At 43.9% G+C, this 17,088-nt stretch overlaps 1 protein-coding gene across 1 annotated transcript in view; it reads right to left on the bottom strand.

The window, feature by feature from the left end:
- The window catches only part of CDKN2AIP (CDKN2A interacting protein), a 54,628-nt gene that overhangs the window by 36,488 nt on the left and 1,052 nt on the right, over window positions 1–17,088 (bottom strand). Inside the window, exon 2 of the mRNA XM_018576227.1 lies at window positions 14,132–14,231. Within this exon, the coding sequence (XP_018431729.1) occupies window positions 14,132–14,231 (100 nt within the window). The remainder of the gene's footprint in view (window positions 1–14,131; window positions 14,232–17,088) is intronic.

Genomic DNA, 17,088 nt, shown 5'->3' on the forward strand with positions numbered 1-17,088 from the left:
AAAACAAAGTCTTTATTGATAGCAGCTTAGGAGACAGACAGAAACATAACTTCCATGCAATCAATGTCATATGATCAATTTCATATTATTTGTCAATACAATTTATCCTTATATATAATTATTCTTATACAAAATTCTCCATTTACTCTGATGGGCCCCATGTACAGCATGTGCCAAGAATGTCTTTATTTTTTTGTTCACCTGCTGCTAAGAGCAACGGGACCAGTGGGGAGGGGGTCCTCTGAGGGCTGCCGGCAGAATTGCCTCCCACCTTCTTCCTTACCGGTCCGTTCAGGAGAAAAAAAGAAACACCTGCCCGGCGCCTGGAGCTTCATGCCCTGGGTAGGGTTGCCACCTGTCCAGGATTCACCCGGACAGTTCGGGTTTTGAATGCTGTGTCCGGGTTTCATGGCAGCAGAAACCCGGACACATGATGTCAGGCAGACAGGGGCAATGAAAATTAATATAGGGGCTACTGGTCCCCCACTAAAAATTGCCTCAACTGTGATATTTACATATTAATGGGTGGCACTATTTACATATGAATAAGCCGCGACTCCAAAAAAATGTCTACACATCGCTAGAGTGTTCGGGTTTCGCTTGAAGAAAAGGTGGCAACCCTAGTCCTGGGCGTTGGGCAATACAAATTGCATACCCCTGCCCAGGGGATTTAGTCTGTCCTCTCACAGCCGCCAAAGTCTGATGTGACAAGTGAGTATTTGTAACCATGAGGGGCCGAGGTGACCAAGAAACCACTGTTTAGTGAAAGCCATTTAGGCCCCATTCACACCAGATCCATTGTGAACTGTGTTTCAACGGATGCCAACGGGAGGTAACCTCAAAACATGAATGGGACCAGTTCACACCGCCCTTTTCTGTTGCGTTAAAAAGAAATAGAACATGCACTATTTTTTTTTCCAGCTCAGCATTATGCAATACAGCGGTGTGAACTACACCCATTTACGTTTCGGTGCCCTTGCGTTAGCATTTAATGATTACCCTCCAATTTTGGTATGAACGGGCCCTAACAGTTCAGCAATAAGGAAGTATTTGGCTGCACAAAAGAGTAGCGGGAGATCTAACTGCGCAGATCTGGCCAGGAGCAAGCACCAATCAAAAACAGAAGTCCTGCAGTCAGCTGATGCTTGCTACCCAATCAGGAGCTCTCTCTACAAGTCCGTCACAAACATGACAGTTGCGACCCTTTTTGGCTGGGAGCTTGTAAATTACACACCTCAGAAAATGACCAGCAATTAATGAACTGGTATTTTTATTTACTGGCCTCAGATTGCCAATGGATTTACCGGCCTCACCATCCCATGTGATAATCTGCATCAGATTGGAGGAGGGGGCTCCAGCCTCCAGCAAGGTGTTTGATAGAGGCTTCTTCGTCCCTTCCAGCCTCCCCACATGACACACTATGCAACCGCTTGCAGGGCAGCTTCCAGAAGGTGATTGATGGCCATGGAAAAAGCAAGTGATGGCTGCAGGTTACATCAGAGGGTACCTGCTTGCTGTACCCACGGATCTCACAGTGCAGTGTGGAGCAAGTTCAATATAGTCATGTGACCTCAGTATAGAAAAGGCATTTTCCAATAACATTTTACTGTGACCCGCAGTGTTGGTTAAACAGTTCTATTAGTGCGTGATGCATACAGTCCGGTTACAGTGGCTTTACTGACACTTTCAATTGACTGTTGGCCACCAATCAGGTCCACACATGCTTCCTGTCGATCTCAACAGCTGACTTAAAGCCTGCACGTGGCTGATTAGTGTCGTCAGCCTAACCAGGAAGTGGTGGTACCGACCACAACGAAACTGCAACACCTTCACAAAACACATTTTTGCTTTAAAAAGACAGTACAGTTTATGAGGCCTTTACCCAGACTCCTCCTTGATGCATATCTGCTTGTAGGAACCTCTACATATGCTAGGCCTGTAGGATGTATTTGTAGACTTGAATGCAGCTTCATGTTTGGGTGAAAACACGCCGATAAGCAGATAGGAGGTAAAAATATGCTTTGTGCAACCTCAGTAGCTTTAATAATTTGGGTCACTGACCCAGAACAAGTACGCACATTCAGAAGTCAGAAAAAAATTCTGAGGCCCCTTTATTCTTATTTGATCTAAGTCCAGAATTAATAGCATTGAAGCAAATATGTCAGCATAGCAGCCAGATAACTAGCATCTTCAAAATGAGAGGACAGCAATGATAGCCTACAGGTTTCCTTTAACCACTTAAAGACCAGGAAGGGAATTTATCAAAACTGGAGCAGACAGAATCTGGAGCAGCTGTGCATGGCAACCAATCAGCTTCGCTCTTTCATTTTCAAATCTTAACTGGACAAACTAAAGGTGCCCATACACTATACGATTCTCGTACAAGTATAGTGTATGGAAGGCGTGCGACCGTTTCTACTGTACGGTCGCCCGTCTTCCATCGAACAAGCAGGCTGGAAAAAACGCCGGGAATCGTACGATTCTCGGCGAGTGAGTGGCCTGTTTGTTCGACAACTGACGAACGGGCCGGTGTGCGCACGCGCACACTGCCCATTTGCCGTGCTTGCAAGCCCGCCCCTCATTGCAGGGGGGGGCTTGCGATGATCGCAAGTACGATCTGCCTGTTCAAGATGGGCACATCGTACGTTTTTTAGCTTTCAAAAGTTTTATTGTTTTCTTCAACACACAAAATCACAAAACACACCATTACTCACAAAGGGAGAGAAAAAAAAAAAAAGCAAAAAGAAGAGAAAAGAAAAAGAAAAAAGAGAGAAAAAAAAAGAATGCAATATTAACATCAACAATAACAGTTTAATTTAATTTGATTTTTTGGTCGGGATGGGTTAAGGTCCAAACTCTACCCTTTTCTTTTACCTCCTTCCCCCTTCTCTTTCCCTTTCCTTCTCTTTCCCTTCCCTTTCCCCCCCTTATGTAATTACATTATTGTAGGACTTGTATAGGCCAGCCAGGGCCCCCAGATCTGATCGAATTGTGTGACTTTATCCGCAATAATACTTGCTAGCTTTTCATGGGTCATGATCCAAGACAGCTTATTCTTCACCTGCCTCAATGGTATCCTAGTGGTTTTCCAAGCCCTAGCAATGGTGATTTTAGCTGCCAAAAATATAAAGAATATCAATTGTGTACCGTGCCCCGAGACCCCGGGGACGGCCTCATTAAGGAGGGCATACCCGGGGTCCCTAGGAACGCGCACACCCATGACCCGAACTATTAAATTGAGAACCTTTCCCCAGAATCTACAAACGCAAGGACACGACCACCATACATGGTACATGGTGCCCCCAAGCCCGCATCCCCGGAAACACAAAGGTGACGATCCTGGGAACATATGAGCCAGTCTAGATGGCACCAAGTACCAGCAACACTGTAATGAAATTAATTTTATACCATTTTTTGGGGACAGATAGAGCTTTATTTTGGTGTTATTTAATCACCACTGGGGTTTTTATTTTTTACTATATAATGAAAAATTACTAATAATGTTCAAAAAAAGTATTATGTTATAATACATTTATTATTACCCAATTTCTTAGTAAAATATAAAAGTCGGGGTCACGTCGGGTAAATAGACACCAAACATGTCAAGCCTTAAAATTGCGTGCGCCCGCGAAATCGCAAAAAACTACCATACCCAAAATTGTCCATAGGCGACACGTTAAAAGCTTTTACCGCTCATCAGTTTAGTGTTATCAGTTATTGATGGCCCTAAAATTATCGCTCTCACTGCGACGTTCACGGTGATATGTAACGTGTGTGGCGTAATGGGTGCAATCGTCGTTTTCGTAGGTATGCGCACCCGACGCATGTTTTGCACACATGTATGTATGGGTGGGGACTTAAAAAAAAAAATTGTGTTTTTTTTAAGTGTGACTATTTTTTTTTGCAACTTTAATTTCTTTTTTCACCTTACTTTATTGTTATCACATAGGGGGCTAAGAATCCCCCTATGTCATAGCAAAGAGGATGTGACAGGTCCTCTTTATGGAGACATCAGGGGACTCCAAGACCCCTAATGTCACCTAGGGACCCCCAAAGTAGCTGATGAAGCAGAGATCTGCTTCATCAGCTTCTGAAGCCGCAGAGTGACAGCAGAATGCGGAAGTGATGTAGTATACATCACTTCCGCATTCTGACACCGGAGAGGAGATCAGAGGGAGATTGTGTACCGATCTCCCTCTGATCCCCTGTCACAGAGCCACCATGCTGGTCCCGGGCTCGCACCGGGCACAGCGGAGCTCGGGACCAGCGGAGGGGGTGCACAGACGGCACCTTACATCCAAGAAGCTCCCGGCTGGCCGTTCAACTATATGGCCGGCCGGGAGGCAGTTCAACTACATGGTAGAGCTATAACTAATGATTATTCTCATAATCGATTAGTTGGACAATTATTTTTTCCATTAATTGGATAAAAAAATAAATAAATATCCCTAATTTAAAATAAAATACACAAATGCTGTGTTACAAACATAAAAGTTTACTTCAGAATAAAACTGCATGCACAACTTTTTTTGCAATTGCACTGCACTAGAATGCACAGCATTGTGGTACCGTGCATTGCAGTGCAGGCGATCACACTATGGGTGGGAGGAGCGTTTGGGGTGCCATTGAAATGAATAGCACAGCAACGCACCTCCTGCAGCCGAATTGGAAAGGTATGTGTGTGTGGACTTTTCAGGCTTCCCAAATTAAAAAGTCTGTAAGGCCAAACCACACACAACAAAAACCCCTCTAAATCCCTGGCTCTGCGTATGCTGAGGTATGAATGCAGCCTTAGGCCCCATTCACACAGAGCGACATGAAAATTGCGCGATTTTCCGCACGATTTTATATGAGCGATATTGATTGACTTTTTCTATTGGGCTGTATGCAATCAGGAGCAAAATCGCTCGAAAAAAGGGTCATGTAGGAGCGACAAGCTACAGCGACGAGCTAGAAGCGATATTGAGCGACGAGATGTGAACAGCTCCATTGAAATGGATTGGAGAAGCTACATAGAGCGTTATCGCGTGGAAATATGAGCGATATCGCTGCAAAAATCGCTCGATAAATCGCTCAGTGTGAATGGGGCCTTAGGCGGCATAGTTTTTGCGCATTTGCACGCACATTTTTATGCGTTGCAAAACATGAAGTGCGTTCTGACTGGCTGGAGCGACCGCAGATGCCTCTGCATGTCAGAAAGTGTAACCGGTAGAAAGTCACTCGCACTCCAGAAACTTTTGTAGTCAATCTTCTTTATTGACCATCAAAGTGTCACATAACTTTAGGAAGGGCGATTCATCCTCTCTATTGTCCTGGTGATTATTATCAGTGAAAGAAAATCCCAAATTCGAGGTTGTCATCAAAACATGAATAGATGGGAAATCTTCCAATGGGGACACTAGTTCTACTAACTTTGGAGGGATTTTCTCTGACTTCCTGTTGTAGCCATCAGACAGAAAGTGAAGAGAAATCTCCTCAATAGGACACCGATGGCAAAAAAAAGAAAAGCTGCCAGAGGTTATAACCTTTCTTAGTCTATCCGAAGCTTTGGCTTCAGTTTTTCTTAAAGTGATATCAACTCCTCTGAACTCCCTCACTGAAAACACCTGAATTGACCACTTTTATGGCCAAGCTACACATACATTCTTCAGTTCAGCTACAAAAATAAATAAATCTGGGTACCCAAGCACAATACAATAATGCAGTACTAGGGCTTGAGGTTTAAATGGTATCCAAAACTAATAACAAAATGTGATTATTTCTTTTTCTGTTTTCTTTATATTCACCTAGCGATCCTGCCAGTAACACTTCCTTTCTGAGGGCAACAACGCTCACCTACTGTACAGTATCCGAGGAGCATGGGCACCCTAGGCTATCCACTTCTAATATGAACTACAGAACACCTCCCCCTATCCAAAACAAAGGGGGAGGCGTTCTATAGCCAGCACTGACAACACTGTTTGTTTGGGATTTTAGTGTGGCATAGACAAAGTGCACAGGAAGGAAGGCTCACTGGATTTCTGGCATGATCAACCGCAGTTTTTAACAGACCAAAAGGGAAGTTAAAAGTGTCCACCCAGACCTCGGTACCCTGGTTTGTTGCGTTAACATGTAAAAATGCGTCAATGTGCATTGTGTTATGGCAGCCCATTGAAATAAATAGGCTGGCATGTGCGCATGTGCCGTTACCAGCAATGGGTGTTATGTATAGCAAATGTTTGTCATAGTGCCATCTTGTGGTTCATTTTGTTTATTGCACCTCCTTTCCTGTATAATGGGATACCCCTCCTTCCTGTGTGTTTCATTCAGCCAATTTCTGGCCACATTTGCACATGAAAGGAAGGTATTACCTTTTTTTGACCTGCAAATACCGTCATTTCATCCATCTTCTACATCCTGTTGTTTGCTAGTAGCCTGCTGCATTCAATAAAGATCTTCGTGAATGAAAGGTATTTGGTGAGTTGAGCTATCTGATGAAGATTGTCCTCGGTGACTATCTGTTACATACAGGCCAGGCGTAGAGGTCTCAGGAAGGGATAAATCACTATATACACACACAAGACACTAGGGATGCTCCGATACAAGCAGCAGTATCGGCGGTGATACCGAGTATTTGCATGAGTACTTGTGCAAATACTCAGATATAAAAAAAACGAGTACCTATGCCATGTTCGCCATCTTCAAGGACCCGAAACCGCCGCACACAAGCCCTCCATAGTGTCTTCAATGAAACAAGATGGCCACGAACTCCTCCTCCAAGTAGAACGGCCGAAAGTAAACTCCGCCTCCAAGTCCTCAGTCATCTGCTCTATTCTGGCCCCTTCTCCCGCTGATTGGATGATTGACAGGCTTCCTCAGGAGTGACTGGTGAGGATTTTTTTGAAGATATTTTAAATGGTGATGAAATCACTTACAATGGATGCTGCTTATTGATGTAGAAAAGTTTTAGCTTCCTGCAGAATCAGCTCATCCCCGGAGCACTGATATCCTGTTTAGGGTCGCTCCTTTCCCATGCAAGGAGGGGGGGTGTGTGTGGGTCAGTAAGCTGCGTGTGTCTACACAAATACAGCAAGGAAAACTACTCCCCTGCTCCTCCCTTCTTAAAAAGGTAATACATGGACAGCTGCCATGTACTGGACAGGAAGTTCAGGGAAGCTGATCTGAAAAGTTGGAGTTAGCTGTTCAGAAACATGATGACTGTAATTGATTGGACAAAATGTAAAGAAATCATTTGCTGGGCAATGTGTATTTATGTGATCAGGATTCATTATTGGGAAAAAAAAGGATTCACAGATCTATTCAGAAAAGGGTGAAGAGTTTGGAGAAGGCAGGAGAAGAGAACAATCTAGGACAACATAGCTGAACTGGAAAGTGAACTGATTCTGAGAATGTTTCCCAAATCAGCTATGTTGTCCTAGATTGTTCTCTTCTCCTGCCTTCTCCAAACTCTTCACCCTTTTGTGAACAACCCTGTGAGAACAAACAAACAAACAAAACCTAAGAAAAAACAGTTCCGCTAATGTAGCAGAAATATTTCTGTTGGTATAAACAAACATTCACTACACTTACCTAAAGTGGAACTGAAGCCAAAACTTGGTTTTTATATTTTGGATACAGTAATGGAGGTTTAGAACCGCTATCAACTTTTTTTTCTTCCGCATCTGAACTCACTTCCTGTCCAATAGCCACAACAGGAAGTGAGAGCAAATCCCTCCAAAGAAAGGGAAAACCCTGGCGGTCAGGAAGGTTACCAGAAGCAGTGTGCCCCACTAAAAGATTTCCCACCAATTCCTGTTCTGGTGACAAACAGAAATGTTGGAGTTTTTCACGTTCAATGATAAAAGTCACCGGGACAAATAAACAAGGGGACTCTGCCTAATGCGGCCATTTTTCAGTGTTCAGCGCTGCGGTACTTTGACTGACATTTATTCCGTCACGCAACGCTGTACTGAAAATTAATTTTATACCATTTTTTGGGGACACATAGAGCTTTTTTTTGGTGGTATGTAAATCACCACTGGGGGTTTTTATTTTTTACTATAATAAAGGAAAAATTACTGAAATTAAAAAAAAAAAAATTTTCCCCTATATTAAATCGTCCAATTTTTTGTAAAATATAAGAGACAAGATCACATCGGGTAAAAAGACACCAAGCATGTCAAGCCTTAAAATTGCGTGCGCGAAACCTCAAAAAACTACAATACCCAAAATTGTCCATAGGCGACGCTTTAAAAGCTTTTACCGCTCATCAGTTTAGTGTTATCAGTGATTGATGGCCCTAAAATTATTGCTCACACTCAGACGTTCGCGGCGATATGTAACATGTGTAGCGCAATTGTCGATTTCATGCGCATCGGACGCGTATTTACGTTTATATGTGCGTAAACATGGGGGTTTTTAAAACTTTTTTTTACACTTAGTCATTGCCATTACATAGGGGGATAACAATCCCCCTATATAATAGCAAAGGCACACTGACAGGTCCTCTTTATGGAGACATTAGGGGTCTCTAAGACCCCTGTCACCTGAGGACCCAAAAAGAAGCTGATGACGCTGAGATCTGCTTCACCAGCTTCTTTTCTCTGGCTATAGCAGCCAGATGACTGACAGGTGAATGCGGAAGTGATGTAATACACATCACTTCTGCATTCACACTACGGAGGGAGATCAGCAAGGAGGAAGATGCTGACTCCCTCCCATCTTACCTCCTGACACCCTCCCGAGCCGCAGATGGGGTAGCGGATCCCGGGATTCGCGAACAGAAAAAAAAGAATGCCGTCTAGTTACGGCAACCCGCCAATGTGACTTTGCTGTCCGTCCGTTTTTTTTGCAACGGGCGGACGGCAAGTGGTTAAGTGATGGCCACATATTTTGTTATCACATCTTACAAACATTTTTTTATTCCCCCATTTTTGGATGAAGTAGGGGAGGGTTGTAGGCCGTCTCATCATTAAAGGCAGCCTGTTCATTTTGGTTTGGCTGGCAGGGCACTGCAACACTCCAACACATGGCATGTGCACGGCACTGTGGCTGTGTTGTCTGCTACTGTAGTTGTGCATTGGAGTGATATTCTAGAAGAACGACAATGCAGAAGTCTGAAAGTACCCTCAACGGTCCAGACATTGTCACAGTATCATTGGAAGTGGGATCTAAATACTGGTGGACTGTAAAGCTCATAAAAGAAGATCTCCAGGAAATGTCAAAATTAACCCCCTGCAGTGAGGCTACACCCGACCTGCAAGGGTTAACCGCTCATTTTAGTCTAGAGGCTAAAATAAACAAAACATACTCTCCTGACCCTTGGTCCTGCAGCAGTGAGCACTCAGCTATATCCCCCTCCACTCGTGCAGTGGAATGTCCCTCGGCGTCCTCACGTTTAATGCAGCTTCATTAGATGTGATGACGTTGTGGGTCCTTAGATCACCAGAGCCCAGGTGAGAAGAAGCTGCAGAGACTGGTCTAGTAGCCAAGCTGGACTGAGGATCAAGTGACTATATTTCTTTATTCCGGCCCCTAGACACAACCAACAAAGCTGTTAAGCCTTTCAAAGCGAGCATAGCCCCACTGCAGAGGTTAATTTTTACATTTCCTGGAGTTCCTCTTTAATGAACTGTACTTCCAGACCTTCTAATATAAAAGATATATTATCTTGCATGCTTACACTATTCTAAAGCTGCCCACACACCCTACAATTTATCTGCAGATTTTCTGTGGTCAGATGGAAAATGTGCAACAGATTCCTCCATCTACATTAAACTGTGTGGATGGAGGAATCTCCACCTGGGCCAATCTGTTGCACTTTTTCCATCTGACCACAGAAAATCTGCAGATAAATTGTAAAAGGTGTGTGAGCAGCTTAAGACAATAAAAAATAGACTGAGAAAAGTATTAGCCATCTTGTTCCCGTCACCAACGGAAAGTGTTGAAACTGCAGGTTTACATGGGGAACCATTGCACGCCTACCGACTGCTATCCTAACTGCTAGTAAAGGACACCGGTGCTGAGAGAAATAAGCAAGCTGCCATTACTCATCTTCTTAAAACACCAGTTGGCTGTCACACTAATCCTTCAGCTTTAATCCTTCGGGTCACTGACCTAAAGTACATATAAGAAATAGTGATCTGATACTTAATCTAGGTCACTGTCAGAAAGGATGGAAAACAAAACCGCGCATAGTGTATTCACGTTTAATGGATAGAGCAATACAAAATAACATAAAAACTACTCACATCGAGGTATATTGGAATAAGCAATAGGACGCAAAGCAGGTCCCAGAGAAGGCCAGCAACTGACGCATTTCAGGGGAGCTTTCCCCTTCCTCAGAGCTCTAAGGGTGAGCTCCCACTAAACATGTCGGTTAGCCAGTCTTCTCTGGGACCTGCGCCAACAGTTTGCGCAGCGCTTTACAATATAAGGTAGATGTTACAATCACAATACAATTCAAGACAAGATGGTAAGGAGGGCCCGAGGGCTTACAATGTAAAAGGGAGGGGCAAGTGATACATGAGGTAGCTGTGTGGGGATGAATTGTTTGAGAATGTGATGGTTGCGTGGTCAGGTTGAGGTGGGATAGGCTTCCCCGAAGAGGAGTCTTTAGGGATCGCCTAAAGGCAGTCATCTGTGGGAGATAGACAGACCCGGTTGGGGTAAAGAATTCCAGAGGATGTGAGAGACTCTAGAGAAGTCCCAGGAGAGAGCATGGAAGGAATTGATGAGGGAGCTGGAAAGGAGGAGGTCTTTGGAAGAGCGAACGGTTAGGATGATACTTTGAGACAAGGTTTGAGATATATATACCCGGGGGCGGAGTTGTGGATGGCTTTGTAACTGATTGTTAATATTTTAAATTTTATCCTTTGGGCGAGTGGAAGCCAGTGTAAGGATTGGCAGAGGGTGGTTGCAGACACTGAGCGTTTGGTTAGGTGGATGAGTCTAGCAGCAGCATTCATGATAGACTGAAGGGGGGATAGCCTGTGTAGTGGAAGGCCAATGAGGAGGGAGCTTGCAATAGTCAAGACGAGAGATAACAAGTGAATGGATGAGTAATTTTGCAGTTTCATTGGTGAGGAAGGGGCGTATTTTGGAGATGTTGCGAAGGTGAAGGCGGCAGGATTTGGATAGGGATTGGATGTGGGGAAGAAAGTTGAGGCCCGAGCCAAGGATGTCACCTAGGACCTTGGCATGAGGGGAGGTTTGGATAGTTGTTTTATTAATCTCAAGGGAAAGGTTGGGTGAAGGTGCACCCAACCCCCAAGGTTGGGGGGGAAGGAAACATCAGGAGTTCAGTTTGTGAAAAGTTGAGTTTTAAGAAGTGTTGTGACATCCAGACGGATATGTCGGATAGTAGATTAGTGACACACAAGGACACTGAGGGGGTGAGTTGTGGAGTGGAACAATAGATTTTAGTGTCATCGGCATAGAGATGGTATCGGAAGCCATGTGAGGTTATTAACTAAAAATTTAAATTTCACCGGCGCCAACACCTGCGACTATTCATGAACACCGCCCAGATACACTCATGAGGCAGCTCCCACTGGAGGTGGGAACCTGAGGTTCTGATGAAAGGGGTGTGGCCTCTGAAACACGTCAACCCGTGGAAGACCTGCAGTTAGAAGGCTCCGGAGTAGCACTAACGCTTTAGTTTTTTTAACGCTTTAGTTTTTCCATCCTGATTTACCCAAGAAGTCGTATTACATGCTCGAATCTAAAAGTCGTTTGCAAGTACAATCTTAGCTGTTCTTTTTCTTCATTAAAACTGTTTTACACAATGGAGGCGCTTTTTTTGTTTTGTGTTTAAGAGGTTATTAACTGACCAAGGGAGGAGGTGTAGATAGAGAATAGAAGGGGTCCAAGGACAGAGCATTGGGGGACCCCTACAGAAAGAGGAAGAGGAGGTGAGGAATTAGATTGGTAGGTGACACTAAAGGAGCGCTTAGATACTGTAGGTAGAAGGAGAACCATGAGAGAGAAGAGTCTTGTAGGCCAAGCGAGTAGAGTTTTTTTTTTTTTTGAGGAGGAGTGGGTGGTCAACAGTGTCAAAAGCAGCAGAAAGGTCTAATAGCAAGAGTAAGGAGTAGTGACCATTGTATTTAGCTGTTAGTAAGTTATTAGTGAGTTTTAGGAGGGCACTTTCAGTGGAGTGTAGGGGGCGAAAGCCAGACTGTAAGGGGTTGAGGAGATTATCAGCGAGGTGGTCGGCTGTAGATAAGGCGTTCTAGTTTGGAGATGAATGGGAGTAAGGAGATTGGTCTGAGATTGTTGAGGTTGGTTGGGGTCCAGTGAGGGTTTTTTGGGTATTGGGGTGACTAGTGCATGCTTTAGAAGGGAAGGAAAGATGCCAGTAGAGAGGGAAAGATTGAAAATGTGAGTATGAGAGTGTACTATAGAGCAAAAGGGTGATCGGATTAGTGGTGAGGGAACAGGGTCCAGGGGGCAAGTGGTGAGGTGGGTGTCAGAGAGAAGCTTTGTAACCTCCTCTGTGGTGACAGGGTGAAAAGAGGAAAGTAACAAGTGTGATGGTGGGTCTGGTACATAAATAGGGGAAGGTGACTGGACAGTGGCGATCTGATCCCGAATTGTATCTATTTTGTTTTTGAAGTGAATGGCAATGTCCTGGGCAGTGAGTGAGTTAGTGGGTGGTGGTGGTGGGGGACATAGTAGAGAGGTAAAAGTAGAAAAGAGTGGACAAGGTCTGGATGAGAGTGTGTTAATGAGAGTGACAAAATAAGTCTGTTTGGCAGCAGGAATTAATTATATTTTAGGAGGGCAGCTTTATACAGGGTGAAGTCTTGCAGAAGCCTAGTTTTCCGCCACAGTCGTTCAAGAGCACGGCTATGTCTTTTTAAATACCTGGTTTCTTTTGTTTGCCACAGTTGTAGTGGACGTGGTCTAGGTCTGCGTGTAGTGAGGGGAGCCAGAGTGTCTAGGGAGGATGAGAGTGATCTGTTGTAGACAGAAATAGCCAGGTCAGAGCAGGACAGGGATGAGATTTTGTGATAGAGTGAGTCTGTCGCAGAGAAAAGGGTCGAGGTGGTGAAGGTTTCTCCGGGTGACATTGTGCCGTGTAGGGGGATTCAGGGTTGGGGACAGGGTGAGGGTGAAACTGACAAGGTTGTGGTCGAGAGGGGGAAAGGGGTGTTGGCGAGTTTGCAGGGAGTGCATAGGTAGGTGAAAACCATTTCTAGTATGTTACCAGAGTGAGTAAGAGTGTGTGCTATAGTGTTAGATCAAAAGAAGAGGTTAGATTAAGAAATTGAGAGGAAGTCGGGGTGTTAGTGTTATTAGCAATGTTAAAGTCACCAAGAATGATGGTGTGTATTTATGAGAGAAAGTAGCAGTAGTAGTCAGGCAGGGAAGTCAAACGGGTCCTCTATGCGAGTAGTTTTTATGTTTTGTATTGCTCTATCCATTAAACATTAATACACTAGGAGAAGGCGCTGATTGTCAATTTGTTTTACATGTGTGGTGAGGATACTTCCCAGTGGCCTTGAAGACGGCAGCCTTCTCCCTCAACGTTTTGAAGTTGAAGAAACCCTTTATGCCGAGCGCTGTGGTGTACAGTTTCTTTTGGACATTGTCAGAAAGGACTAAAGCCAAGATCAGCATGACAGGTATTTTCAGAAGGAGAGACCAGCAAAAGCAATCATGTATTTCTCTCAGTACAGTTTTCTTTTAAAGCAGAGTTGTATCTGTATGCCTACCAACATGCAACAGTTGAACACTTCTCAGGAGACCCAATGGATACTCTGACTGTACAAATACACAGGAACTAGGCAAGTAGTAAATACCATTTACATTTCATTAATTGATGTTTAATTTAAATCAAGTGTCCACAAAGTCCTATGTATAAAGACGCACAAAGCATTCTACATGTGTCCACCAATTCCCATGTATAAAGACGCACAAGGCATTCTACAAGTGTCCACCAATTCCTATGTATAAAGACGCACAAGGCATTCTACAAGTGTCCACCAATTTCAATGTATAAAGACGCACAAGGCATTATAGTTTTTATAGAACACATGGTTAATTGTATGCTAAATAATAAAATACAGTAACACACTAAACTGTAAAGCCTAAAGTGTACATCTAGGTTCTGCTAACCATTGCTACTTGTAATCCCTCTTTTCTTCACCTTGGAAACCAGTTCATCACGTGTTGCATGGACCGGCGCATCAATGACCTTTATATTTTCTGCCATATTTAGAGCTTTTTCCATAACAAGAGGTGGATAGCTGTAAAAAAAAAAAAAAACCCAAGAGCATTATAAGCAAAGATATTAGTAGCATTAAACAGGGCGATATGCAGAGTACCATTAAGCTTACAAAGATGTCACAGAATATGGTGACTCATGGGTGGGAAGTATGCAACAAAACTATCCTGCCATTTAAAAATAAAAAAGAGAAAGACAGTCAGCATGTTGCCAACAAAGTACAAGAAGAAGAAAGGGATAGTACCATGTAATTGAAGAACACTGGCAGTGCATCACTGACCTTACCCATAGGGTATGCCAAAACACTACACACGCGTTTGTTAAAAGGACTCAAACAAGATGTTACAATAAAATGACAAAGCAATATACAAACTTACAATTGTAGAAATTGCTTTTATATCATGGTTGGACAAATCCCATGAGCCAAGTAGCCAATGCTCTTTAAAAACAACAGCTGGCACCTACCTTTCAGGGTCTTCTCTAGATGTCAATGGAGCTGGCTGCTAAAAAATACATGAATACTCCAAAAACTGACTGTAAAAACAGAGGTAGAAGACAATCCTCCCAGCTGGTGTTCTGCTGTTAGCAGGCAGCAGCTCCTGGGTCTGTGCAGCTATAAGCTCTGGTGCAAACATGAAGAAGAAGCCAGCCAACAATGATAACTATATAAAATTAAAGTGCTGCTTTTTTTTATTACCAATTATTTTTACTGAAGCTTTAAAAAACATACAATAGAAAAAAACATCCATCTCCAAGAACAGCAACCAGTAATGTGTACCATAGAGCGCATGAAAAAATACAAATGGCAAGTAGGGGACAAACAAGCACAGGTGAGCGAGCGTACTAGAAGTTATAAAAAGCATTGAAACTAGGTGGGCTGAATCTGGTGGACCTGGGCTAGAGGCGCCATCATTGTGTCTCTTATAACAGTACGGGGCAGAGAGAGCCACGGCAGTTGGATTTAATGCATCATGAGACAAGTAAACAATGGGATCTGCATGTGTTTACCAGGAAAAAAGTAATCCTGGAGTAGGTCCCAACGCATAGCAGGGTAGGCTCAGCCCTAAGGCAAACAAACATGAGCCCTAAAAACAACAAACATTACGATGTCCCTGTGTAGCCGGCGGAAACACAAAAAAACTGACTTGGGATGGAAGGAGGAGTCTATTTATTTAATGTGGTTGATGTGTTTCCTGTTGCAGGCAGGCGGAGCCTATATCTCGAGGGCTGTCCTGGAAGATGACTGGGGAAAAGTCCATAGATGATGGAGGATAATTCAAAGTGTGTATGTGTGGGGGGTGGAGGTCCACTTTAATCCCGTGGTAGTTTCTGGAGAAGACAAGGGGGGGGTAGCATTTATTTCTCACTGGGGAGATTTCCCTTCACTTCCCATACCATTGACAACAGGAAGTCAGGGGGAATCTCCAGAGTGCAGGAAATCCAGGTTTTAGAAAAGTTAACCCTTGCAGCATGGCTACCCCCACACTGCAAGGGGTAACTTCTCGTTTCTCTCTAGGGGGTTTTAATTAAAGAAGAGATACCCGATCCTCAGTTCCGCTACATCGGTCCGCGCAGATGCTTCTCCCCCACAGACTGCGGAGGTCTAAGGACCCACTGACGTTATCATGGTTAATACAGTCCAATCACCTGTATTAGATGTGCAGACGTCGATGGAGATATCACAGCCGGAGTGGAGAGGGATAGTGGTAAGCGGTCACCAGGATCAAGTGAGTATTTCTTCTTTATTTGGAGGCCCCCAGACAAAACCAGCACTCTTCCAAAACTTGGAGTTCTTTTATTAAACCGGGGGTGGAAACATAAATATGATTTTTCTTTCTCTTTTTGGCAGAAGCCAATTCCATTAATGAAACCTCAAACATTAGACATTTTCCCTCACCCTTAGTCCCGGTGACAGTAGTCACCAGATCAAATAGGGAGAGTGAATGTACCCATTGGGGACACAAAAAGCGCTTAGAACCTGACAGAGGGTGTAACTCTCCTCTACTCCATGAAAAACTACAAAAAAGTTCTGTGCTTTAGATTCAGTTAAAAGGAGAACTATGAGGTGAGTGAAAATCACTCATCTTCATAGTCCGAGCTGACGTGTGACAATGAAACTGTCACATGTCGGCTCAATAGATCGGGAACCGAGCAAACGCATACCGTCGCTCGCTTCTCGATCATCTCCCTGCAGAGAGCCGTAACTGTCACTCACGGCTCCCTGCAGGGATTCCCCCCTCCGATCCTCCAGCGCTGACTGGCGGAACAGACGGGGAGGGGGCGGGTACAGCTGGCTCTGCCTCTAGATAGGCAGAGCCAGCTGTCACTCACGCAGCTGGGTGGATCTCAACAGTACTGTCGGGATCCGTCCCGGCTGCGGCAATCTCAGTATACCGCGAGCTGTAGCTCGGAATATACTGAGCTTTGGGTCACGGGAGGACGCTAGTTTGTGTCCTCCTGTTACCCTCAGGAGAACTATGCGGTAAAGCACTGACCCCATAGTTCTCCTTTAAAGTTGGCAAAGTCTGTAATATTTTTGTGGAATTAAAGTGTATCTATATCCAAAAACAAAACTGTAATGTATTGCAGCTCACCAGTCCTTACATGATGTGTCTACATTCATTTTCTTTTTTCTCAAGTCTTATTAACCTCTATTTTCACTTAACTGACCTTCACCTATTTAAACAACTACCTCTCACCTCCATCTCACAAAACTGTAGAGATTGTTTTTTTTAAACAATACATTTACTTCCTTAAAGCCAAACTCCAGGAACAAAATGATGATTTACACACTGCACTGGGTGCATAAATTATCATTAAAAAGATGTATGTTGAGTGTGGAGGGCGGCTGCAAAGTATATATATATATAATCCCACAT

Source organism: Nanorana parkeri, unplaced genomic scaffold (assembly GCF_000935625.1).
Source record: "Nanorana parkeri isolate BGI_ZX_2015 unplaced genomic scaffold, ASM93562v1 scaffold60, whole genome shotgun sequence".
Classification (NCBI taxonomy): Eukaryota; Metazoa; Chordata; class Amphibia; order Anura; family Dicroglossidae; genus Nanorana; species Nanorana parkeri.